At 44.2% G+C, this 25,409-nt stretch overlaps 1 protein-coding gene across 1 annotated transcript; it reads left to right on the top strand.

Moving 5' to 3' along the window:
* Window positions 1-13,956: 13,956 nt before the first annotated feature.
* Window positions 13,957-24,371, top strand: LOC310687416 (phospholipase A2 inhibitor and Ly6/PLAUR domain-containing protein-like). The gene is made up of 5 exons (XM_083462466.1): window positions 13,957-14,087; window positions 18,000-18,122; window positions 19,417-19,572; window positions 21,985-22,125; window positions 23,629-24,371. Exons 1-5 carry the CDS (start codon window positions 14,039-14,041, stop codon window positions 23,844-23,846), a joined length of 687 nt encoding a protein of 228 aa, XP_083318592.1. The 5' UTR covers window positions 13,957-14,038; the 3' UTR covers window positions 23,847-24,371.
* Window positions 24,372-25,409: the final 1,038 nt, after the last annotated feature.

Genomic DNA, 25,409 nt, shown 5'->3' with positions numbered 1-25,409 from the left:
CAGAAATTGTGCTCCGGCGGTGTGGCAGCAGCAGAAGCCTTAGGCTTAGGCTGTGTACATATTTGGAGCTCCCATTCCCAGAATAGTAGGTGCAATGGATCAGGGCAAAGGTGTCTTGTAAAATCCAAGTGTATCATAAACCAAACATCAAGCCTTACCTCTTTCTGAAGTGTGATAGAACAGATATAAATGTCTACTTGTGCTGTGGACTCTGGATATTTTCTGTGGGATCACATCCACGTTATATATTTAAAGCACAACACTTCCGCCAAAGGATTCTGGGAACTGTAGTTTGCTAAGGGTGCTGGGAATTTTAGCTCTGTTGGGGTTCAGTTATGGTTCTCGGGATTCTTTTTTTTGGGGGGGGGAGTGGGAAGTTGATGGTTAAAGCACTACAAGTATCTGGTGTGACCTTAGTTGCAGTTGCTTGTGGCAGGACGTCAAGCCTTCAGAACATTTGGTTGTATCATATTGTATAATATTTAGAAAACTATAATAAAATTGCTAATAAAATGCATCAAGCCTAAAGAGGTCTTCTTTAGATTTAGGTGTCTGGATTTAGATTTCTTTGGGTTTAATCGCATGTGTGATTTTGCAGGCATTTACAATTTATGCATACCACCACCATTGGCTTAATGCAACTTGTGTCTCCCTAAACCAGGGGTCAGCAAACTTTTTCAGCAGGGGACCAGTCCACTGTCCCTCAGACCTTGTGGGGAGCCGGACTATATTTTGGAAAAAAAAAAATGAACGAATTCCTATGCCCCACAAATAACCCAGAGATGCATTTTAAATAAAAGGGCACATTCTACTCATGTAAAAACACGCTGATTCTTGGACCATCCACGGGCTAGATTTAGAAGGCGATTGGGCCGGATACAGCCCCCGGGCCTTAGTTTGCCTACCCATAACCTTCTCCCCTTTTTTAGTGGTGGGGAGAGGGAGGATCACATGGAAGAAAAGGGTTCAGGGGCTAGAAGGGATTCAGAATGTCATCCGAGGGGCATTACATTGCTTTGTAAAGGGACGCGGGTGGAGCTGTGGGTTAAACCACAGAGCCTAGGGCTTGCCGATCAGAAGGTCGGCGGTTTGAATCCCCGTGGCAGGGTGAGCTCCCGTTGCTCAGTCCCTGCTCCTGCCAACCTAGCAGTTCGAAAGCACGTCAAAGTGCAAGTAGATAAATAGGGACCGCTCCAGCAGGAAGGTAAACGGCCTTTCTGTGCACTGCTCTAGTTTGCCAGAAGCAGCTTAGTCATGCTGGCCACATGACCTGGAAGCTGTATGCTGGCTCCCTCGGCCAGCAAAGCGAGATGAGCGCCACAACCCCAGAGTCGGTTGCAACTGGACCTAATGGTCAGGGGTCCCTTTACCTTTACATTGCTTTGTGGTTGGCATTTATGGCATTAATGCTCTGCTGCTCTTAGGAGCAATGCTCAGGTCTTCTGGGCCCAGCGCACTATTTATATGCAAACCCTTCCTCTGAGGTATGTGATCCTTGGCCAACAAAGTCAACCATGTTGACTACGTCTGCTTATATGAAATTTGAGGGGGAAATAAATAGCAATATTGTTCCACAAGTATACTCTAAAAGTTGTGTACAGGACTTTAAAACTATATGCAGTGGTACCTTGGTTCTCAAATTTAACCCGTTCCAGAAGTCAGTTCCAAAACCAAAGCGTTCTAAAACCAAGGTGCGCTTTCTCATAGAAAGTAATGCAAAATGGATTAATCCGTTCCAGACTTTTAAAAACAACCCCTAATACAGCAATTTAACATGGATTTTACTATCTAACGAGACCATTGATCCATAAAATGAAAGCAATAATCAATATACTGTACTATAAAATAAGACGGTACTGCAGAATGGTACAGAATGGTAAGGTAAAGGTAAAGGGGCCCCAGTCGCAAACCACTCTGGGGTTGCGGCGCTCATCTCGCTTTACTGGCCAAGGGAGCCGGCATACAGCTTCCGGGTCATGTGGCCAGCATGAAAGCCGCTTCTGGCGAACCAGAGCAGTGCACGGAAATGCTGTTTACCTTCCCACCGGAGCAGTACCTATTTATCTACTTGCACTTTGACATGCTTTCGAACTGCTAGGTTGGCAGGAGCTGGGACCAAGCAATGGGAGCTCATCCTGTCGCGGGGATTCAAACCGCCAACCTTCTGATCGGCAAGCCCTAGGCTCTGTAGAATGGTAGAATGACCCAAAAGCTATTAGTTACTGTAGGACTTTTTTTTTAATGCACGTCAAGCAATGATTCTTGTTTGTGAGGCCCACTCCCCTCAGTCAAAGTTTTCAGGTAACACATATTTCAACTAGGAATGCAACGAAACAGATAGGACGCCAATTGCATAAATAGACTTAATACCAAACTCCATTCTCCAGTTGCCAGTTCTTACGTAGCCAAAACAGTACAATCCACACACAAGAGGGAGATAATAATAATAATAATAATAATAATAATAATAATAATAATAATAATATCTTTATTGTCATTGCCCCCTCTCGGGGACAACGAAATTACTTGGCTGCTCCATCCACCCAGGTAGGGCACTCCACACAAAATCAAAACAACTATAAAAACACTAATTAAAACAATACAGTATAATACAGCAAGGAAGATTAGATGACTTTCAAAGTCCAGGCTTCCCATTCAGGGCCGAGATCGCTCTGCTTGTTCTTGTCTTCATCGTCCTGTATCTCCGTCCCGACGGCAGGAGCTCGAAGAGACAGTGACCAGGATGCGATGGATCTTTTACTATGTCCAGTGCCTTCCTATGGCACCTTGTGGCATAAATCTGCTCTAAGGTGGAGAGTGGGCAGCCAACAATGCTCTCTGCTGCCTTAACAACTCTGCACAACCCCAACCTGTCCCGGGTAGTACAGCTTCCGTACCACACACATATGCCATAAGTGAGCACGCTCTCAATGGCACAGTGATAGAAGGCAAGCAGCAGTTTCTGCGGAAGATGGTTTTTCCTTAGAATTCTCAAAAAGAACAGTCTCTGCTGCGCCTTCTTCACAAGCCCCCTTGTGTTGACACTCCAGGACAGATCCTCTTGTAATTCAATGCCCCAAAATCTGAACGTTGCTACCCTCTCCACACAGACCCCATCAATCAAAAGTGGCTGGACATTGCTCTTCTGTCTCCTGAAGTCCACCACAAGCTCCTTTGTCTTCCTTGTATTTATGAGCAAGTTGTTAGCTCTGCACCACTCTGTCAGCCGCTCCACCTCATCTCTATAGTCCGTTTCACCCTCCCTTTCAGAGATGAGCCCAATCACGGTTGTGTCATCTGCTGTAGGAATGAAAAATCATGGGAGACGAGAGAGGCAGGTGTAGCTAGGCGTCTGTCTGGGCGGACCCTGAGAGCCTCTTTTATTGAATATTACAAGCATTGCCAAAGTGTGCCTGTGGCTGATTGGTTGATACATACACACAGAAACTTGTGATTGGTTAACATAAGTACTAAGGCGGGAATTACATGTGAAAGGTGGGGATTACATGTGATCATTTATCATTGATGGAGAGAAGGCTGAGAATCGGAGTTAGAACTAGACAGGCATGAAGCCTCCTAACTGAATTGTAACTAAGGATTAATTGGCACAAACAATATAACAATCGGGTTCTGTAGATATGGTCAGCTAGGCATGGAGAGCAAGTACAGTTTGTTTTCCGTGAGCTTGGGATGTCTGTTACTTAATGATTGATCATAGCATGAGACAATGTAACAATCAAGTTCTGTGGATGTGGTCAGCTAGGCGTGAAGAGCAGGTTCGTAACAGTGTGTGCAAAGGCAGGGAAAAACCTATGAGCAAGACTTCTTAAAAAGCAAGAGAAAAAGAGGAGCAAAACTTCCCCAAAATGGAGCAGTTTTGTGCAGAAAGAGACTAACAGTTATGTGCAGAAAGAAGACTTCCCTTTATCTCCCCCTTTCTTTTCTTGTTTGCGAGGCATTCTGGGTAGATAAGGCAAAAATATTTCAGGATTAGTGGTGTGCCAACAAATGCCCAAAATAAGTCCGTCCAGGATCGATGGGACAAGAATACTTCGGGATACGTGGTTTGCCAACACATGCCCAAAATAAGCCCGTCCACATCTCACCTTAGGTTTACTGTTGGTGTTGCCATTTCGCAAAGTAGGCGGCGAGAAGTTTATTAGGTGGTTGAGGGGGAGAGAGAAGCCGAGAGAAAAGGCTTATGAGGCCAGGAATGCATTGAAGGAAGCAACATAACAAAATTAAGATGCATATAATGACAAGGACGTATTGAAAGAGATTACGAAGCCAAGTAAGATTAGGTAGCCAAGCAGTAAGCCACTGGGTGAAAGAACCCCAGAGGCCAGGAAAACCAACGTCCTGTTTAATGTGATGTGTAAGATTTTGCAAATGAGAGATCTGCTTTTGGATGGCTTTGGAATTATCAGTAATATTAAAACAACACATGTTGTCAACTTGTTCACATCCATAATGATGAATCATCAATAGATAATCAATAGCACAATTTTGTAAAAGTCCATTATGTAGTCCACTCTGTTCTTTATTCAAAAGGTGAAGAGCTTCTGAAGTAAAATTCAGGGCTTTTTCTGCAGAACAAGCTGAAGAATTAACGTTCATACGATTCCGTACAGCCAATCCAGGAACTCCTAAGAGAGAAACAACTAAAGAGATATATTCAGACCTACTGAAAAAGGAGACAAAAGCATCACAATTGTTAGTCAATTTCACAGAGCAGCGATATCAAGAGCAGGATAAATGGTGTTTCTTGGGTAAAATGATGGACAAACGGCTTAAACAGCAAGGTGTGCCATGGCTGATGTTTGCTGGAATGTAATTAAACGTATAGCCAGGACACAACCAGAAGAGTTCCAGTTGAGGGGAAGTGCAAGCTTACTCATTAAATTGAATGGTAGCTTGTAATTGTTGCAGTAAATCTCTTCCCCACAGGTTGAGGTGGATTTTCAGCACACAGGGCTGGATGTATGCAATGGTTTCAGAACTATCAGGCAGAGAAACAGGCAGCCACTGTAGAAATATCTGCGCCTGTGTCAATCAAGCCTTCCAGAACTTTTCCATTGATTTTATACTTACGAAGAAGTTTCTGATGACCAATCCGCTGGATAACAGCTAAAAGCTGTGGAGGGACAAAAGAAAGCTCGTGCAAATTAATATCCATAATGGAAGCAGTAGGATGAGAAGGGAGCACCACCAAATGCGCCCAAGACTCACCCTTTTTTAATTGCATGGGCATATGGCTCCAAAACTGAACCATTATTGTGCCCACATAGTCAGGATCCAGAACGCCAGGAATAACCTGGATTCCTTCTTTGGCCGCAGAAAATTTGGGTAAAATTAAGCCTGCGACTTTAGGAGGTAATTGGGTGGTCATAAGCACAATTTCACCAGGTAAAACAGTGTCTTTGGTTTTTTGATTAATTAAGTCGATGGTAAAATCAGAGCGTGTATCCTTTGAGATGGTTTTAATAGTGGAGACTAACGGCGGGGGGGGGGGGGCCTCCCTATTTGTCCTGGCCCGGGAGTGGGGCCCCTAAGGAGTTTCCTGAACTCCTGCACTGATTTGCCCAATGATAGCCTTTACCGCACTTTGGGCATTTCTTGGAAGGTTTAGCCTTGTTGGCATCACCATTCCTGTGCGCCCCACCACCAGGTGCTCTGCATTCTTTTGCAAAATGTCCTGGGCGCTTACAGTTAAAACAGTTACCAGTTGGCTTATTGCCAGCCTGGATGGCACCGGCAAGCAAGGACATCGCATGACTCTGGCTTCCAACATCCGCACATGCTTTTATCATATCTGCCAGGTCATATTTAACACGTTGGATGACGGACTGTAGAACTTTTTTGCAATCTGTGTTAGAATTCTCAAAAGCCAATTTTTTCATCAACTCATTCTGAGCTGTGGTGTTATCAATCTGCCGAGTAACTGCTTCTTTTAATCTATCTATAAATTGATGGTAAGGCTCCGAATGTTGTTGCTTAATATTGACAAAGGAGCTCTGTGGTTGCCCTGATACAGGGACTTTCCGAAAGGCGCGCTGTACACAGGTCGCAGTGCGACTGAAATGTGCAGGTGTCAGCGTTGCCTGGGCTGCTATATTGTCAAATGGACCAGCACCATAAAGTTCATTGGCTGTATGCTGTGGATCAGACAGGGTTGAGGCGTTATGTTTAAATTCACTGTCAAAAACTACATACTGAGCAGGGGACAAAAGCATACGCATAAGATCCTTCCAATCCTGCGGTAGCATCGTATAACCATTTGCTATTCCCTCCAGCATTCCTGTTACATAGGAGGATTTGAGACCAGAATCAACAATGGCCCTTCTTAATTCTCGCATTACAGAATAAGAAAGGGTTTCATATAGCACCTGTTGTTGTGCTGTGCCTGGGTTTGCATAAGAAATAGGGAAAGCAGATGGCAACACCCCAGCCCACTCAGACTCTTCCTCTAAGGATAGGAGCCCTTTCTGCCTTGCCTGGGAAAGTGCAACACGAACAGCTCCCGTGAAACAGGCAGGAGCTGAGGCAGGCAAGGGAGGGGTGGAAGGAGGGAGGGAAGAAAGAGGGGGGGAGAAAGAGGGGGGGAAGTGGATGTTGGCTGAGATGCAGGCAAAGGAAACACAGGAGGGAGGGAAGGGGGGATGGGGGTGGGCACAGCTCCTGTATGAGCAGATGCAGGAGGGGGGGAAGAGGGGGTGGATGGGTTGGAAGCAGGCAAAGGAGGGAAGGATTGGCAGGATTGTGCAGGAGGCAAAAGCTTGGGATAAGGAGGGGGGTTGTCTCTAACAGACAGAGATGCAGGGGCCGAGGGAGACGCCTGGGACGCCTGAGGTCCAAATTTTGCCACGGCATCTGCACACCTCTGCCAAGTCAGCAGACATTGGATAGGAGCCCTGGGTTCTTCAAAAAAGGTTTTTCCAATCTTTTGCCAGGCCTCTACCCCCAAGGAACCTGCCTCAGGGTACCAGGGGCATTGGAATGCAATCTCGCATAGCAGACGTTCAATTTCCTTTAAAGAAGCATGAGCACCTGCACCTCTCTGTCTGACTAAATGAAACAGTTCAGTAGCATGCACTTTCTGGGACTTTGTAAGCTCCCCCCCCATACTCACGGTGTAGCCGGCTAAGACTTCTCCAGTCGAGTGAAGTATGAGGCTGGCTGACTGCTTCGGCTGCGCAAGGGATCTGGCACGTCGTGGGTCACCAGATGTAGGAATGAAAAATCATGGGAGACGAGAGAGGCAGGTGTAGCTAGGCGTCTGTCTGGGCGGACCCTGAGAGCCTCTTTTATTGAATATTACAAGCATTGCCAAAGTGTGCCTGTGGCTGATTGGTTGATACATACACACAGAAACTTGTGATTGGTTAACATAAGTACTAAGGCGGGAATTACATGTGAAAGGTGGGGATTACATGTGATCATTTATCATTGATGGAGAGAAGGCTGAGAATTGGAGTTAGAACTAGACAGGCATGAAGCCTCCTAACTGAATTGTAACTAAGGATTAATTGGCACAAACAATATAACAATCGGGTTCTGTAGATATGGTCAGCTAGGCATGGAGAGCAAGTACAGTTTGTTTTCCGTGAGCTTGGGATGTCTGTTACTTAATGATTGATCATAGCATGAGACAATGTAACAATCAAGTTCTGTGGATGTGGTCAGCTAGGCGTGAAGAGCAGGTTCGTAACAGTGTGTGCAAAGGCAGGGAAAAACCTATGAGCAAGACTTCTTAAAAAGCAAGAAAAAAGAGGAGCAAAACTTCCCCAAAATGGAGCAGTTTTATGCAGAAAGAGACTAACAGTTATGTGTAGAAAGAAGACTTCCCTTTATCCTGCAAATTTGACAACCCTATTACTAGGGTGAGCAGCGACACAATCGTACGTGTAGAGAATATAAAGGAGCGGACTGAGTACGCATCCCTGTGGTGTTCCTGTGTTAGTCTTAAGCATACTAGAGGTATAAGGGCCCAACTGAACCCTCTGGGGGCGGTCTGACAAAAAGTCCAATATCCACCCACAAAGTGATAACGGAAGCCCCAGATCTTCTAATTTAGACATCAGACGTTGTGGTAGAATGGTATTAAATGCCGAGCTGAAATCTAAAAAAAGCAGTCTGGCATAACCCCCCCGCTGCTCCAAATGTGCAAGAACGGCATGGAGGGCAATCGCCACAGATATCAGCCAGCTTGAGGGAACCCCAAGGTTTGCAGAAGTATGCAAATATTTAGGAGGTGAAACAGTCTTCAGAGGTGATCCCCTACCCACAAAAAACTAATCCCAGTGAAGAATGGGCACATTGTGTGTGTGTGTGTGTGTGTGTGTGTGTGTACACACATACAAGATTTTGTTGATTTACAAAATTGTGCAATGTCTCTCTGACCACAGAATGTCAACTAACTTGGAAGTGAGAAATGGAATATTCTAGAAGAGGGCTTGACTGGAAATCTGAACAGTCTATAGCGTATTTCACACTGCAATATTTTGTTATAGCCAGGCCCCACCTGACATTCCTAGATTCAACATCTATGACAGGCAAATAATTGCCTGTGTATGTATGAAATATTTGTTAGTTAAGAATCCATGGAGATATCAACAACGGAAGTTTTTCCTTGTGGAATTTGTCTTTGGAATTTACCACAGCTCCAATTACAGTCCAAATTAACCCCGGAAACGAGAAATAGCTGTAGATAGGCAATGACTCTCTGCTGCAAACATCTTCTACGTGCATCTGGAAACAAGCAAAGGGTGTTCCTGCTTACAAAAGGGATTTTGCTGCCTAAAGCAGAGTAGGGCTGTCATGTCAAAAACTGTTCTCTCTCTTTTTTTGCAAGCTTAGTTTGTCGGTATTTATTTCTTTATTTCGGATATGGAGATTGTGAAGAAGCCAGATTAATTATTTGTGTCTGTCTTCACAACAGATCCCAACACCCCAACAAAGAGACGAGTTTGGGGAACTAAGGCAGACAGTTTTTATTATGTATTTTGTGGTTTTATATCTTGATTTTATTACCTGAACCGTCCTGATACCCCCTCAGGTATAGGTTGGAATATATAAAATAAATAAATAAATAAATAAATGACAAGAGACTACGTTCTAGGCCTAATATTTATTTGCTTGTTTTTCTTTATTGAATTTATAGACTGCCCTACAACCGGGGGTCTCAGAATAGATAAAATAAAAACGAGAGAAATTTTTGGGTCTTGATGGCATCCACCCAAGAGCTCAAATATGACATTGCTGATGTCCTAACTTTTCCCTCAGATCATCTTCCATACCAGAGGACTGGAAAGTAGCCAATGTAATGCCAATTTTTAATTTAATTTATCCCCCCCCCCTTTAATGGCTTTCGTAAGAGAAAAGAGGAAAACCAGGTGGGAAAAGAAAAGGGAAAGATTAACATAAACAATAAAAAATATTGCTCAAAATCAGGGATGGGAACGTGTGGCCTTCCAGATGTTTATGACAAGGTCCTGTGGAACTCAGGGACAAATTTTCTATGTGGGAGGCAGACAGGCAGGTAGCTGTATGTTGTGTTTGGGAAGTTTGTTTACTTGTGTTTGTTGGTTGCAGAGGAAGTCTGTGTGTGACTCATTGCTCTTTACACCTAGGTCTTAATAGCTACACTGGAACGTCTTAACTACAGGTTTGAAGCAGTGCCAGTGTAACTTAGTTGGCCTAACACTGTAGTGGAAGACAGAGAGCGAGAAGTGAGAGGTTTGCTAGTCCAGCCTTTGCCAGCCTGGTGCCCTCCAAACGTTGCTTGATTCAGCTCCCATTACCTGTGGCAGATGGGAGTTGAAGATCAACATCATCTGGAGGGAATCGATATCAGATGCTAGGGACAAAAATCCAGGACCCCAGTAAGGCTGCCTTATACAGTTTAGGGAAGTTTTTAATGACTGATGTTTTAATGTATTTTTAATCTTTTGTTGGAAGCCGCCCAGAGTGGCTGGGAAAACCCAGCCAGATGGGCGGGGTATAAATAAGTTTGTATTATTATTATTATTATTATTATTATTATTATTATTATTATTATCTCTGCCTAACCCTTTCAAATGAACCCAGGACTGCACCTCAGACTTTGGGCAGGCAAAGCATGCTCTCCACCCCTGATCTAAGGTCCCTCCACAAAGAAAATGAAAGATCTGATCCTAGGTCTCTGGCATCTCATCTCGTTCAGGCCTAAGGCCATCTTGTGAATTCAGCCCTGGAGCATGGGTGTAGCTGGTAAAGGTAAAGGACACCTGGACGGTTAAGTCCAGTCAAAGGCGACTATGAGGTTGCAGCGCTCATCTCGCTTTCAGGCCGAGGGAGCCAACGTTTGTCCACAGACAGCTTTCTGGGTCATGTGGCCAGCACAAGTAAACCGCTTCTGGTGCAACAGAACACCGTGACAGAAACCAGAGCGCACGGAAACACCATTTAGCTTCCCACCACAGTGGTACCTATTTATCTACTTGCACTGGCGTACTTTCGAACTGCTAGGTTGGCAGGAGTTGGGACCGAGCAACGGGAGCTTACCCCATCACGGGGATTCAAACCACCGACCTTCCGATCAACAAGCACAAGAGGCTCAGTGGTTTAGACCATAGCGCCATCCGGGGGGGCAAGGGTGCCAGCTGCCCCCCATCAAGTAAATAAATAAAAATACCTAGCCGACTGACCAATTGGGTCACAGATAGCTCGGTTGTGCCCCCCACATAATATAAATTCTGACATACAAACACCCAACATAAATCCTGGCTACGCACGTGCCCGGGAGGCTTGTGGTTCGTAGCTTGCTGTCCTGGCCAATGTGTTTCACAATTCAGAGGAAGGAGTGGGGGCCACTATTGCCCTCATATCTTGCACATATGGAGTTATTGGAGACATCTATTTGACCATTGTTAAGATGGATGCTCCTGGTCCCCATATCTTTCTGCCTTGGGGAGAAAATCAGCATGGGAACGATTGTTTTGGAAAAGGTAAAGAGATAAGCAGTCTCTCCTGCTGTTGCTCTTCCAGCCTAAACAGGATCTATCTATCTATCTATCTATCTATCTATCTATCTATCTATCTATCTATCTATCATCTCCTGCTGGAATGATCCCTTCCAGCTCTATAATTCTATGAAAGGAACACGCAACTGTGTGTCATGTAAGTTGCTGGAAGCCACCTCAAGTGGCTGGGGCAACCGAGTCAGATGGGTGGCATATTATTATTATTATTATTAACTAGGATCCAGTTGCCATCCTCTTAGCAGTATAATTCAATGTCTGGAGGGGTTGCAGTAAAACCACAAATGGGCCTTGTGAAACCATCAGGGATAACCACTTCATTATGACACAAGCTTTCATGGACCGCAGTCCATTAAACGTGCAATTGCATCTTCCAAAATGGACTGGCGGCCATGAGAATTTAAATGTGCTCGCCTTTAAGACAGCAAACAAGATTCTGATCTTAACATCGGGTAGTGAATGGTCTGTAGTCTTGTTCTATGTGCTTCCAGGCTCTAGGGGAACAACACCTACCTGGATTTTGTTTCCTTTGGGAGCGGGGGAAACAGTTCTATAATATTTGAATTTATCCACAAATGTACAAACTGAGGACAGCTTCCAGAGGAGTTGGGCCTAGGCAGAAGCACAACTTAACACATACAATCAGCAAATTCCACTGCTCCCAGATTAACTCTTCCATTATAGAGATCCAGAACTCAGGTCAATCCTTTCCCATGTCTAAAAAAACTGCAGTGCCTTTCCCCCCTGTATATACAGCATTAACCCTTAGCTGGGTTGGTGGGGTTGGGGAGAAAAAGTATGCCCCAGTTTGAAACAAAAGAATGCGAAACCCTCCAGCTATTTCCTAGCTACTGAGAGAGCATCTAATACCTATTTAGCCAGCAATCTCCGTAACAAAAGAAAAGTGTGGCCAAGCCTGCCTGACTCTTGGTTCCCATTAAGAGACATCACCTGAAGATCTCTGGCTATCAGCATTCATTTTTCAAGCTGAAGACTCTGGGCAGTTATTGCCTTAAATGGGAATAACTCAGTGATAGTGTTATATCCCAGTAGTGATGTATGGAAGTGAGAGCAGGACCATAAAGAAGGCTGATCACCGAAGAATTGATGCTTTTGAATTATGCTGGAGGAGACTCTTGAGAGTCCCATGGACTGCAAGAAGATCAAACCTCTCCATTCTGAAGGAAATCAGCCCTGAGTGCTCACTGGAAGGACAGATCCTGAAGCTGAGGCTCCAATACTTTGGCCACCTCATGAGAAGAGAAGACTCCCTGGAAAAAACCCTGATGTTGGGAAAGATTGAGGGCACAAGGAGAAGGGGACGACAGGGGACGAGATGGTTGGACAGTGTTCTCAAAGCTACCAGCATGAGTTTGATCAAACTGCGGGAGGCAGTGGAAGACAGGAGTGCCTGGCGTGCTCTGGTCCATGGGGTCATGAAGAGTCGGACACAACTAAACGACTAAACAACAAGTGTTACACTTACGGGAGTCTCACTGTTCCATCACTTTTTGCACTATTCAGATGGCAAACACATCAGGGCTGTAGGGGGGAAGCTGGTATCCTCAGGAAGAAGTCTGTCTCTATCTATCTATCTATCTATCTATCTATCTATCTATCTATCTATCTATATCTATCATCTAAATGTATGCAAATGCAGTAAAATCACAAAGTAGTTTATAAGGAATATTAAAATGATCAATAAAAACAATCAAAAACAGTTAACGATAATTAAAATGAACAGTAAAATAAATTAAAACACACCTACAGCTATGTGTCTGGAGAGACATGCCCAGTGCTTTTTTTCCTAAAAAAAAGTTTAGGGTTACTCTAATTTTCCTACTCATATTGAAATACTGACCCTCAATGAGGCCAAACTTAGATGCACAAAATGTTTAGGGGTATGCGTACCCCTGCATCCCTCCCCGAAAAAAGCACTGGACATGCCTAAACGTCTTAAGCAGGGGCCAAAATGTGCTTGATGTCAAGTGGCAGGGAGTTCCAAAGTGTAGGTGCTGAATTTCTTACAGCGGCGAAGCAAGTATCACGTGACACCAGGCCAAAACCAGAATAGATTCTGGCTTCGATACTGACATGGAGCTGTGTGATGAGGTCAAGGTGGGCAAGTTCTAATCCCTGTTCAGACATGGCGTGATCTGGGGCTGGTCACCAATATCTCATCTACCTCAGGATTGTTTGTTGTTGTGGTTTTTTTATAAATAATTTTTATTGAAATATTTTATGTTACAAAAAACAATACAGCCATACTACCACTAAATATAATTAAGAAATAAAAATTATATACATCAATATTTAGTTTGTTATTTGTTATTTACCGTCTTATTTCCTCCCAAACATTGCATACAAAAACACACATATGTGCAGACACCCACACACCCACACACAAAATGATAATAATGAAAGTAAACATTTTTTCCCCTTTAATCTTCCAAAATCTTTTCTTCAGCTTTGACTTCCTGTCAAGTCCCTTTGCATACATTTTATCTTACATTTGAATGTACACAAAACAATAAACCTTTCTATATAATTTTTCCAATACATTCTGAAAATGTTGTCCACCTCCTTTTAGTTCCTTTATCACTCGAATGCTAGCACGGAGTCAAAACTATTATTGTATTTTTGAACATATCTTCTATAACCATCCCATTTTTCCACAAATTCTTGCTTTGAGTTTCCTCTGAGTTTACTAGTCAGTTGAGCCGTCTCCACCAATTCCTGTAACTTGATTTGCCAGTCTGTTATTTGGTTGTTGTCAGGATAACATAGCGCAAATGCACACCCCACTCGGGCTCCGTGGAGGAAAGATAAGGGTGAGAGAGTGAGAGAAAAAATGTAACAGATGGACCTTCCTTCCTCAACTTCCTCTCCAATGTGTCCTTGAGGAGGAAATATGCTTTTAAATGCTCCTCCCTCCCAGGCAGTAATTGTTGACATGACTATAACTCCCATCTGAAGAGTTGGCTTCATCAGAGACTCAACCCACTTCTCATCCAGCAGCAATGCAGATCTTCCTTGGCCTTTGCTTCCTCTCAGCACTCATAGCCAGAGGTGAGTATCCCATCCTATGGAGGTAGAGTTATATATCTGTCTAGAGCATCTATATCTATATCTGGGTGTGGGCATAATATTATTGGCAGCATCCATCTGTCTGGAAGACAATGGAAGTGTGGACCTTTTGTGGTAAAGTCAAGCCAGTTGAGAGCTACAGCGCTCGATGTGGCTGTATCGCAATATGGGATAGACATGTTTTGTTGCAGCTGGGGCAGACGAAGACGTCCCATTGTGTTTATGTATATGTATGTTTACATCTGTGTGCTTGAGAAGCAAGGATGCTCTGACACCCTTTTCTTTAAATATCCCCGGTACGTACTTAATGCTGTTTGCTTTAGAATATTATAGCTCTACAGGAGATAATTGTATGTTTCTCGTTTCTGAATCTGGATGTATCTCTTTTCTGGAATGTAGCTAGCTCCCGAGTCTTGTATGGCTTTTATGCCAGCTATGCAGCCATTCACAGAGATATGCGAGATCTAGCCAGCAGCAGTTTCACTGCTGAACTAAATCAAATGTTCTCTCTAAATCCCTGACACAATGTTTTCCAAGAATTGAACTTATTTAAAAATCGTAGCTGGGAAGATATGATAACCTGACTGCCTCCCCTGCTAATTTAATGATAATATAATATAATATAATATAATATAATATAATATAATATAATATAATATAATATAATATAATATAATATAATATAATATAATATAATATAATATAATATAATATAATATAATATAATATAATATAATATAATATAATATAATATAATATACTTGTGTGAGTGTAATTTCTACCTATTGGAAACATATTGTGCCGCAAAGAACATTCCCCTCCTCCCCTGAATGTCTGGGAGATTTTATGCCCCAGCTTCCATTAAGTTTTATTTCATTAATGTTAAAAAAAAAAAAACAACTCTGGAAATTATGAACAGCTCCAGGACAAGATCACTCATAAGAAACAATGTTTTATTTCAAAAATGGTGAATAGAAGGAAAGTGGACCCATCTCTTCCTTCTGCCCGTTCCTTCCCCCAATATCCAGTGCAACTCACCATGTTGTGAGCTTTTCTATACCTTAATTTTACCTAAAGTATACAAACTCAGTTAGAAAGTAATTCTAAGCTTCCAAACAGAGCAACCAATGAGCTGTTGGATGTTGGGCACCTGCCTCTCCACTGGCGGGTGGCGGAGGGGTGGGGGTCAAATGGGCAGAGAGGGAGACCTCATTACTGTATCACTGGTGGTGATGGTCCTGAAAATGAGCTTTATGGAGGGCAGTCAGGAGAGACCTCTCAGTTCCCTGATATGCCCCTGGAAATGTCAAAAAAGGACCTGAGGCTTTGGAGCCGGTGTATTTTGCCTCTCATTAGTTTAAATTATGGGTCGGCAAACTAAGGGCCTCGGGTCGGATCAGGCCCAATTGCCTTCTGGATCTGGCCTGCGGATGGTCCGGGAATCGCCGCGTGGATCGCCAGTGTGCGCATTCTTTCCCTCTCCCTCACACTGCAGCGGCGGCACCTCCTCCCACCCTCCTCCTGGCTTCTCCCTGCCCTGCCTAGAGGAGGAAGGGGGCTGGGCTTTGTTGGTGCCAGTAGCAGCAGCGCTTGAGTGGCCGCCACATTAAGCAGCCCCTCTCCAGAGCCCTTTCGTGCGTTCCTCATCGTCCCATCACCACCAGCCCCTGCCACTCACAAGACACAGGTAAGCAGCCACCGGGGCTCATCCGGTGCTGTGGAGAAGGGAGGGGAGAGTCGGTGGGGGAGCGGCTTATAGTCCGGCCCCCTGCTGAAAACGTTTGCTGACCCCTGGTTTAAATGGTAGAGAAAATGGAAAATTCATCCCTCTACCTTCTGCCCTGGCTGGTGCAGTTCCTCTGCCACCGCCTCCTTAGGATTGCGCTGTTATTTTACTGGCTAAATGTAACTTCCAGATTCTGCAATAGGATGCCGCTGAATACAGTGGTACCTCGGGTTAAGTACTTAATTTGTTCTGGAGGTCCGTTCTTAACCTGAAACAGTTCTTAACCTGAGGTACCACTTTAGCTGGGGACGCAGGTGACACTGTGGGTTAAACCACAGAGCCTAGGGCTTGCCGATCAGAAGGTCGGCGGTTCAAATCCCCGCGACGGGCTGAGCTCCTGTTGCTCGGTCCCTGCTCCTGCCAACCTAGCAGTTCGAAAGCACGTCAAAGTGCAAGTAGATAAATAGGTACCACTCCGGTGGGAAGGTAAACGTCATTTCCGTGCGCTGCTCTGGTTCGCCAGAAGTGGCTTAGTCATGCTGGCCACATGACCCAGAAGCTGTACACCGGCCAATAAAGCGAGATGAGTTCCGCAACCCCAGAGTCGGCCATGACTGGACCTAATGGTCAGGGGTCCCTTTACCTTTACCTTACCACTTTAGCTAATGGGGCCTGCTGCCACGCGATTTCTGTTCTCATCCTGAAGCAAAGTTCTTAAACCAGTACTATTTCTGGGTTAGCGGAGTCTGTAACCTGAAGCATCTGTAACCTGAAGTGTCTGTAATCCGAGGTACCACTGTAATACGGAGTGGGGTTATAGCCTTCACACTCTGTTTGTGGAATTAGCCAGGGTGCTGGTCAGGCACTTTGAGAAGCAGTATATGGAACTACCGTAGGTAGACTTCTGGTGCAATCCAGTCTTCATATGTTGTTATGTTCCTAATTTTCTAAAAGACAATACATTCCAGTTATTATATATTGCATCATGTGTATATGTGTGTGTTTCAGCAAGAAACTTGAACAGCCACATGGTTATCTCTGCATCTGTTTTGAAGTCAATGGTTTATCACTTTAAAAAAATAAAAATTTAAATATTTTTACTGTTGTTGTTGCTTCTTAAACTGCTTTGCAGAGCTGTGTATGCCATGCAGTGGCGTAGCGTGGGGGGTGCAGGGGGGCCGGCCGCACCGGGCACATCATCTGGGGGTTAGGGTTAGGGGGCGCAAATCCATGGGTTAGGGGGCGCAAATTACTTGCCTTGCCCCGGGTGCTGACAACCCACGCTACGCCACTGATGCCATGCAGCCTGATCTTCACCCCCCTAGGAAAAACCTGTTGCCTTCAGGCACACTAGGAAACACTGGCATGGTTAGCATTGAATTAACTACCATTCCAATTGTCCTCCACGCATAGAATGGTGGCGACACCATTGCCTCAGGCCACAAACATGTTCTGGGCTGGCCCTGTGCAGAATAAATTATGCAAATTCGTGCAAACATACCTTATTTACAAAACGTCGCCGGTCTCAGGATGCGGCTTTCCCCCTGCAATACTTAAGGTAATTTGCTTTGTTTTGAAGCTTAAGAGTTATACACAGTTCTGTCAGCAACCCGGCGGATTAGCCTAAATTTAGAAACAATGACTCACCCAAAGCCAGCAAAAATGTTTCTTAGCTGTTGCTGAACAGGTATGTGAACCAGGTGAGCAGGTTTTGGCTATTTGCGATGTGGTCAAGTCAACTTAACAGACGGGTGGTGGTGGAACTCATCCCCTGTCTCTGAAACTGATGAAAATCAAAAGAAGCCCCTCAAGGTGTTTTCCTGATATATGTGAGGTCAGAAGATGTCCTCTGTATCTTGGCTTGTATAGCTTTAAGTTTATGCAAATCCTAGGAATTAATTATACCCAGTCCACATTCCACCCCCCACCCCCCTTCTCAAAAGCATGTGAAACTGTGTACACACACCCATAACTTAAGTATGGGGACTGGTTTTGATCCTGTCAGACAAGTGCATCTGGTCTGAGAGGAAACTTCATCCTTTAAAGCTATTTAGGTCCGGACATTTCCTTCCCTGGAAAAACAGAGAGAGGTACAGAGAAATCACAGGAAACTAGTTAAATCCAACTGACATAATATATTTCCTTTCTTTTTCCTTTTCCTTTTCCAGGGACTGCTTTACAATGTGAAGCTTGCACAGGCCTAGGCCAAAACTGCACTGGTGAAGTGGTGACTTGCCCCCAAGACCACAATTTCTGTGGCATCACTTTGTTTGAAAGTGAACTTTTTGAAGGTATTCATGATTATTATTTTTTTGATGATTTTTTGTGTGTGTCAGCGGTGGGATGCATCCATGATTTGTTGTTGCATATTGGTGAGGGTTTACTATTGGTGCCTCTACCACTGGAAGGCCTGCAGATGACTGTCTTATTAAGGGCCTCATCTGTGGTGGCTCCCTCTCTCCATGGTAATTCTCTACCTTAGCAGAACCAGTCAACTAGGGGTGTAATACTTTCCTTTTTAAAAGCGCTCACACTGGGTAGAGCAATACTAACTAGGAAAATATGGCTGGAAAATATTCACCAGTTTTATACCAGTGTAAGCCATTTACACTGGGGCAGGGGAATAGATCCCATCCTAACCCCTCCAACTGGTGTAACTGGGGATGAGGAGTGAACTGTTAGGTGACTTTTACGAAGTAAAAAGTCCACCTAACCACTGTTAGGTGGACTTTTACGAAGGACAAACCATGGTCCTCCCACCACGCCCTCCCACCAGATGTCAAAGAGAACAACAACTACCAGACTTTTAGAAGACATCTGAAGGCAGCCCTGTTCAGGGAAGCTTTTAATGTTTGATGTATTAGAGTATTTTAATATTTTTTTTGGAAGCCGCCCAGAGTGGCTGGGGAAGCCCAGCCAGATGGGCGGGGTACAAATAAATTATTATTATTGTTGTTGTTGTTGTTGTTGTTGTTGTTGTTGTTGTTGTTGTTGTTGTTGTTGTTGTTACAGCTCATGGTCACAACAAACCATGGTTAGCCTGGAGACAACTAAACCATGAGTCCAGGCTCTGGCGACACACTAAGCCAAGGCGTGCTCAGCTCAGCTTGGTACAGCAGCAGAATGACTGTGGTTTTAGACTTTTGTATTTTGTTGTGCTGCATTCTATTTTATTGCACCACGGTTAATTTTGTTAAGCATTTCAGAGTGCAATATTGGCAGGGAAGGGGATGGTGGAGTCGGTATGACGCAGAGGTTAGAGAGTTGGGCTAACTCTCAGCTTAATCTACCTTGTGAAGCTGAAATAGAAAGGGGATTAATTATGTGTGCTGCTTCTAACTCCTTTTTTAAAAGCTGGGAGGTAATTGTGGTAAAAAAATACATAAGAATAACATTATTTTTTAAGAACTGTAAAAACATAGTATCATTGTGCGAGGGGGCTGACAGCAGGGGTCTTTAGTTTTCCCAGTTCTCAGTAATATATGGTTTTATAGAAATGATTGGCTTTTGAGCCTCTGTGCTATGTGCATTATCCTCATTATCTGATAGAAAGTCTCACATCTTTCTCCCCATACTATCTTGCAGAAAATGTAAAGGTTAATGGCATTATTAAGAACTGTGTTCCATCCAATTACTGCGAAGTCGGTTCCGCTGATATTAACTTGGGTAAAAAGAGAAGATCGAGGACCAGTGTCTCCTGCTGTAAGACGGATGCTTGCAATACCGCCTTTCCTGCCAAATGTAGGTATCAGTTTGTATTTTCCTTTTCTGTTCCCTTTTGCACACCCAACCATATACATGCCTTTGGAGCTTTTGCGTGTTCAGACCTTTAAACCTCCCCCTTAAATAAATTCAGACAAGACTCAAATTTTGGTTTGGTTTTTGGCAGAATATTGGCCACAACTTTATTGATTACAGCAAGTGGGTGGTTGCATAGGCTCTGGTTCGACTAGCTCCCTGCACTGTTGCAGGTAGCGCTGACCGAGGGCACCAGCACAGGTCAGCCAAGGGTGAACACCTGGATAAGCGGAAAGCCGGGAACAGGATATGTCCACCACCCAGATATCCCCCTGGACTCAGGCACGGGCACAACCTCCTCACAGGGTTGACCAAACCATTGAGTCCCTGGATTCCTTTAACAGAAAACCCTTCACATAGGGATGGCGAGAGCGTTCCTCCATCCCTATCACCTGAACCAGATCCTATCCGCAACCTTACAAGTTGTGATGATTTGCTACGCGGCAGGCGAAACCCAAATGGCACCCGCCAATCAGCCAAGTGGGGAAAATTCCTGCCGTGCCCCTTTCCCAATGACAGACAACACACAACGGCATAGCAAGGTCAAGCGCAAAGCCCTAAATATAGGGAGAGGTGGGCGGGTGTTCCGATGCACAAGCCGAAAGAGGAAGCTCTGGGTCACGTGCATAGGTATATATAGGTCCCTTGATCTGTTTAGCTTGCGTCCCATTGGCCTGATTAAACCCAGCATCAAGGGACCTACCAATTGGGTGTTGTGGCTATCCAATCTTACCCACCCACAACACAGGGTTTGGTTGCCAGGTCTCACTGCAACACGTGCCCTCTTTAAGGGAGGACCCGATTTGTTTAAAGTCCGGTTGCCAGGACAAGCTGGCCTGAGGCATTTCCCCTCTCCCTTTATTAGTATTTATCAGATATATAACCCTCAAACAACATCTCAAGGGCTTTCTGGAGCTCACTGTTCACTCACTGCTCCATTGGCTAGGCTAAAACATTGCTATCCCAAGAGATTGCTTTGTACTGCATGTGCCTTGGTATCCAGTTTGCATTTTACACCCAATATGCTGTTATAGGAATTCTGAGGTCTTTTATATATATATGGAAAGTAAATGTTCATAAATGTACAAGGAAAACACATACATAAGTATATAAACCACATGTCTGAAATAGTACAGGAGAACAATCCTGAAGCCATTTTGACTCTCCCAAATTGACCTCTGCATGGAGGAAGGAAATGGGAAAACCTCCCCATTGTCTCTTTGCTCACAAATCCTGTCTTAAGGGCGTATCTGTGTATGAATAGGGTGAGCCTGTGACCTGGATTCACGAACCGGGTATTTACCATCACAAAAGAATGGCCAGAATGCCCAGGTAAAAGCAAACAGTGACCATTATCAGGTATCCTGGCAGACAGGTTTTCTTTTGTAGGCCGCCCCTTCAGTGATGTATGTATGATGTTTTTAGGGTGGTCTTGAGCTACAGGGTGGCAATTTCAAAAGTCTGCATAAGAGCTTGCACACCAATGTTCTGGGTTCCTCCTCCCTCCTGCGTGGCGGGGTGAGGACCCTGTTGCAACAGTTTAATAAAGATCAGGCTTACTAGCTGCTTTGCTTCTCAATATTGTCCAGTTGGCCTCTGCTATTTTCTCCTACTGATAGAGAACCTACATAAGGACTCTGTACTGGATCTTGGGTACCCCATAAGGGAAAAGAAGCAGTTTTTTCTTATAACAATGGGGAAGTGGCAGAAAATGGGGTCCCCTTGGCCAGTTCCCTCCTCCTTGGAATTTCTAACTTAATGTAAGCTAGAAATTATTATGTGTGGCACCTGCCCTGTGGAACACCCTCCCAGCAGATGTCAAGACAATAAACGACTACCATATTTTTTGCTCTATAAGACTCACTTTTTCCCTCCTAAAAAGTACGGGGGAAATGTGTGTGTGTCTTATGGAGCGAATGCAGGCTGCGCAGCTATCCCAGAAGCCAGAACAGCAAGAGGGATTGCTGCTTTCACTGCGCAGCGATCCCTCTTGCTGTTCTGGCTTCTAAGATTCAGAATGTGTGTTTTTTTCTTCTTGTTTTCCTCCTCCAAAAACTAGGTGCGTCTTGTGGTCTGGTGTGTCTTATAGAGCGAAAAATACAGTATTTTACTTTTAAAAGACAACCGAAAGTGGCCCTGTTTTGGGAAGTTTTTAATGTCTGACGCTGTATTGTTTTTAATATTCGGTTAGAAGCCACCCAGAGTGGCGGGGTATAAATAATAAATTATTATAAATTATTACATTACTATTAGTCGTACTTTACAACTCTTTTTCTCATGCCACTGTGCAGATCAGTTATATTTGCAGCACCCAGTAATGTTCTCAGGAAGTTGACTTTTTCTCTGTTGGTTCAGTGAAGCGTTTGGAGACCAAACTCAACGGCCTTCGCTGCCCAGCCTGCTATGCTTCCTTTTCTGATTCATGCAGTGATGAAACAGTGGATTGTGTTGGATCTGAATCTCATTGCATTGACTTAGCTGGATTCATACATACAGGTAATTTATTCATTCCCATGCATGCGTTTGGTTTGGGTTCTTTTGGACTTCGCTCATTATCTTCATATCATAAACTCAGTTCAGATGCCTTAAAAAAAATATCTGGCATGGCACTTCAAGAAGTTCAGACTATTTACATTTCCCTCAATGCCTTGGAACAATGCCATAGTGGGAGCGCTGTTGGAAATGAAAATGGCAGTTGGACCCCAATTGCCTGGTTCTTTTTGGAATATTGCTGCTGCCACCTTCTATCACCACCTCACCAAGTATGGGTCCACCAACAAAGAATAGTGCCAGCAGGCACTTGCCAGGGCACCCTCAAACTTTTGTATTAGTCTTACCTTATCAGATCAGAAATCTGGGGGAGCAAAACAGTGGTAAATTCTCTTTACTGTGCGGCTGAATGAAACAGATGGCTGTCAGCTTCCCATGTCAATTTATGCCCACGGGAATAAATTCTCTTTTGGTTTCGCTGCAAATGAAATTCTAATTTTATTTTATTTTTAAAAATTATTACATTTATATCCCACCTTCCTTCCAAAACATGTAAGCTCCACCCAGACTCACACTTGCTTAGCACTGGGGAAAGGACTGAATTTATTAACTTCCAGTTAAGCATGAGATATCAGCTGAATTAGCCAAGGCACCAAGGTTGTTCCTTTGATTATGGGCTGTTCTGTTCTGTTGATTCTGATGTCTACCGCATTGTTTTTGTTTGCTGTGTTGTTGTTTTTAAAGCAACTTGTGTCCAGATTTTTACTTCTTCAAATATGGCAACCCTACTATAAAAAAGGTAAAGGTAAAGGTACTGCACACAAAAGCTCATACCAATAACTAACTTAGTTGGTCTCTAAGGTGCTACTGGAAGGAATTTTTAAATTTTGTTTCGACTATGGCAGACCAACACGGCTACCTACCTGTAAAGGACCCCAGACAGTTAAGTCCAGTCACAAACAACTCTGGGGTTGTGGTGCTCATCTCGCTTTACAGGCCAAGGGAGCTGACATTTGTCTGCAGACAGTTTTTCCAGGTCATGTGGCCAGCATGACTAAGCCGCTTCTGGTGAAATCAGAGCAGTGCACGGAAACGCCGTTTACCTTCCCGCTGGAGCGGTACCTATTTATCTACTTGCACTTTTGAACTGCTAGGTTGGCAGAAGCTGGGACAGAGCAATGGGAACTCACCCTGTTGTGGGGTTTCGAACGGCCGACCTTCCAACCCACAAGCCCAAGGCTTAGTGGTTTACACCACAGCGCACCCATGTATAAACCAACACAATAAATATTCTGTTCTACATTGTTGTAGTATTGCATTTGATTGTGAGCTGCCTTGCAACTTTTAGGAAAGAGGCAGGATATCAGTCTATCCAGACAAAATAAAAATTCCCAGAAAATCAGCCCTCTGCTCTTGAAAGTGTAAGAGTGAGAGAATCTTTTAGATGATCAACTGCCGCCCTCTTGTGGCTGACAACCACCTTATTATATTCTCTCTTTCCAATACCAGGTGAAGCTACCGGGAAAGTTGCTATGAAGGGTTGTGCTACACCTGCCGTCTGCGCTCCTATTTTGGGAGGGGCAGCAACATTTACGGGGATCAGTTCGGCCATCACAAACCTTGAATGCAGAGCAGCCTCCAGCAGCACAGCCAATATGCCTCTTGGACCAGCTGGATTCCTCCTTTCCACCGTTGTTGGTTTTTTTCTCATGAAGCTCTGTTCTTAACTTATGATCTGTTGCATTAACAAATGGATGGAGGTGCTAAGCTGAGGCTTGTGTTAAAAGCTTGACAACTCTCTCTTAGCATAACTGGATTTGCTCTTTCGCGTGTTAGGGACTAAGGGGCAACCACTGATTCCAGTTAATCGATCAACCTATCAATGAAAGTGAGAATCGCAGCTGCAGGTGTACTAAAGAATGAGTAGAGTGCTTTCCTCTCCACAATGAAGGCCTGTTCACAGACTCTTTTCAGGCTGTGGGCTGCTCTGGACTTTGGCCAAATGAACTAAGCAGGTAACATTCATGTCATCAACACCAAGCACTAAAGCCAATGGAAGTCCGTCCTCTACATCAGCTTTCACCTGCATGTTCTAAAGGAATATGTGCCAACACCTAATTGACATTTAACAACAATGGCAAACTGATTAAACATTTGATTGATTAACAATTTGGCTCCTTACCCATTCTTCTGTCTGACCGATCTGTTAAATAGCAAAATCAATAGTAAAATAAAAAAATGAAACCCAGGAATATCGATTTGTTTCTTGTTTGTTTAAGCTTTGGGGAGGTTATGAACCTTCTCTCTGTGTTTTACAGCCCGCTTTTTGGATTTCCAATCAATATGATTGTTTGATGGGTTACAACAATTATCAATTGTACTTCACATTTTAGTTACTTCATGCTGAAACACAGGGAAAGAGCATTCGTGTTAACCAAAGGGGCTTGTAAAATAGCTGGGAAAGGCTCTTAATTGATCCAATTGCTTTAAAGTATTTTTATGGAGCCCGTAAGTTCTGAACATGGCATGAAATGCATGTCCATTTCTATTCGCTCTTGCCTCCAAATTGGATCATTCCACATGTGGTGGGTTCTCAGAATCAAGCTTCAGTCTGGTTCATCCCAGTAAAAAGGTAAAGGGACCCCTGACCATTAGGTCCAGTCGTGACCGACTCTGGGGTTGCGGTGCTTATCTTGCTTTACTGGCCGAGGGAGCCGGTGTACAGGTTCCGGGTCATGTGGCCAGCATGACTAAGCCACTTCTGGCAAACCAGAGCAGCGTACGGAAACGCCGTTTATCTCCCCTCCGGAGCGGTACCTATTTATCTACTTGCACTTTTGACGTGCTTTCGAACTGCTAGGTGGGCAGGAGCAGGGACCGAGCAATGGGAGCTCACCCGTCGTGGGGATTCTGTGGTTTAACCCACAGTGCCATCCGAGTCCCTGGTTCATCCCAGTACCATGTATAAAATGTTTAGGATGAAACTAGGCTTACCTGAGTAAATAGGTATGGCCCGTTCATGTGGTGTCTGATGCTATAGTATTGTTAAAAATATCTGTGTTTGGACCTCACTGATGTTTAGATGGGAGACCACAGGAAGCAGCACTGAGTTCCCAAAAGGTTGAACAGGATAGCAGCCTGGGACCATGTCAGAACCAGCCCTGTTTTTATATCTCTATGTTATACTTTTTGCTCCATGGCAGATTTGGGTGGTATTGCAAAAGTACAGCAACTTCTGCCCTGTAGCCTGGAAGCTCGACCACATCACAAGACAGCAGATAACAGGGAGG

The sequence above is a fragment of the Podarcis liolepis genome (genome assembly GCF_965112155.1).
Source record: "Podarcis liolepis genome assembly, chromosome: 10".
NCBI classification, from domain to species: domain Eukaryota; kingdom Metazoa; phylum Chordata; class Lepidosauria; order Squamata; family Lacertidae; genus Podarcis; species Podarcis liolepis.
This window is presented reverse-complemented; position numbering and strand designations above follow the sequence as displayed.

Excerpts from the sequence above, each read along its gene's own strand:
- LOC310687416 (XM_083462466.1), top strand. The coding sequence starts at position 14,039 with ATGCAGATCTTCCTTGGCCTTTGCTTCCTCTCAGCACTCATAGCCAGA. Across the intron at positions 14,088-17,999 it reads CTCAGCACTCATAGCCAGAG|GGACTGCTTTACAATGTGAA; the intron begins GTGAGTATCCCA and ends TTCCTTTTCCAG. Across the intron at positions 19,573-21,984 it reads TACCGCCTTTCCTGCCAAAT|TGAAGCGTTTGGAGACCAAA; the intron begins GTAGGTATCAGT and ends CTGTTGGTTCAG.